The sequence below is a fragment of the Colobus angolensis genome, unplaced genomic scaffold, assembly GCF_000951035.1.
Source record: "Colobus angolensis palliatus isolate OR3802 unplaced genomic scaffold, Cang.pa_1.0 Scaffold77, whole genome shotgun sequence".
Taxonomy (NCBI): domain Eukaryota; kingdom Metazoa; phylum Chordata; class Mammalia; order Primates; family Cercopithecidae; genus Colobus; species Colobus angolensis.
The window spans coordinates 3,463,643-3,465,154 of record NW_012121487.1 but is presented as its reverse complement, the minus strand read 5'-3'; the positions used below and the strand labels follow the sequence as shown (position 1 = coordinate 3,465,154).

The 1,512-nt window shown below is 53.5% G+C and overlaps 1 protein-coding gene across 1 annotated transcript; it reads left to right on the top strand.

Moving 5' to 3' along the window:
- The first annotated feature begins 64 nt into the window (after window positions 1-64).
- On the top strand, window positions 65-705 carry VHLL (von Hippel-Lindau tumor suppressor-like). The gene is given in 2 exon segments (XM_011928512.1): window positions 65-626; window positions 628-705. Coding segments are annotated over 2 exon segments (480 nt in total). The 5' UTR covers window positions 65-224.
- The last annotated feature ends 807 nt before the right edge of the window (window positions 706-1,512 follow it).

Here is a 1,512-nt window from a genome sequence, read left to right as displayed (position 1 = left end):
TGATCCGCCCGTCTCGGCCTCCCAAAGTGCTGGGATTATAGGCTTGAGCCACCGCGCCCGGCAGTAGTTTCTTTAAGAACTGGTATGGGCAGGCCCGAGTTGTCAAGGCTTCGGAGGCAAGGCCCTGGAGAGCGGGGAACGGGGGGGAGTTAGAGGCCAAGGCGGGCACCCAAGAGGCAGGCCCAGAAGAGTACTGCCAGGAAGAGTCGGGCGCCGAGGAGGAGATGGCGGCTGGAGCAGCATGGCCTGTGCTGCGCTCCATAAACTCGCCTGAGCTCTCCCTGGTCATTTGCAACCGCAGCCCACGCATCGTGCTGCCTGTGTGGCTCAACTGCTATGAAGAGCTGCTGCCTGGCAGGGACTTCTGCATCCACAATTTCCGAAGCCACCCATGGCTCTTCAGAGATGCAAAGACACACAATAAACTTATGGTTAACCAAACTGAATTGTTTACGCCATGTTCCAGTGTTGATGGACAGCCTGTTTTTGCCAACATCACACTGCCAGCATATACCCTAAAAGAGCGATGCCTCCAGGTTTTCCGAAGCTTAGTCAAGCCCGAGAATTACATGAGACTGGACATCGTCAGATCACACTGTGACGATCTGGAAGACCAGCCAAATGTACTTGAAAGACCTGGAGCGGCTGACACAGGAGCACAGTGAAAATCTGTGGATGGCTGGGCATGGTGGCTCACTCCTGTAATCCCAGCACTTTGGGAGACCACAGCGGGCAGATCACTTGAGGTCAGGAGTTTGAGACCAGCCTGGCCAACATGGTGAAACCCCATCTCTACTATAAAATACAAAAATTAGCCAGACTTGGTCGCACATGCCTATAATTCCAGCTACTTGGGAGGCTGAGGCAGGAGAATTGCTTGAGCCCAGGAGGCGGAGGTTGCAGTGAGCCAAGATCGTGCCACTGCACTCCAGCCTGGCCAACAGAGCGAGACTGTTTCAAACAAACAAAAAAACTGGTAGTGATGGTTGTCTCAGGAGGGACCAGTTTGTTGTTGAATAGGAATGATGCCCTTTGGTGCATTTTTTTTTTTTTTAATGACAAGATCTCGATGCAGGATTTTTCTCAGACATTTTGCCAGCCGGGGACCTCTGCAGCCAGCGATGCTCCCTACCCAGGCCTCGCGCCCCGGGCTTGCTGCTGGAGGTACCCTGCCCACTCGGCCCACCTGGCCACGCCTGGCTTGCACAGTGGCTCAGCCCTTGGCTGGGCTGAGGCATGCCCCAGGCTGCCTGTGTTTCAGCTTGTACCCACATTCAGCAGTTTCCGAGTTCTTGTCATGCATCCAAGAAGAATGAAGTTATGCTGACAGTTCAAAGGGTGAAGAGGGTCGGAGAGAATTTTATTGAGCGATGAAACAACTCTTAATGGGGAGGGGAAAGGAGAGTGGTCTCTCAAGTTAGGTGGTTTCTCTCCCATTGTGGCTGGGTCCGGGGCTTTGATGGGCTCAAAATGGGGGTGTGTGTGCTGATTGGTTTGAGTGTACGCAAAAAA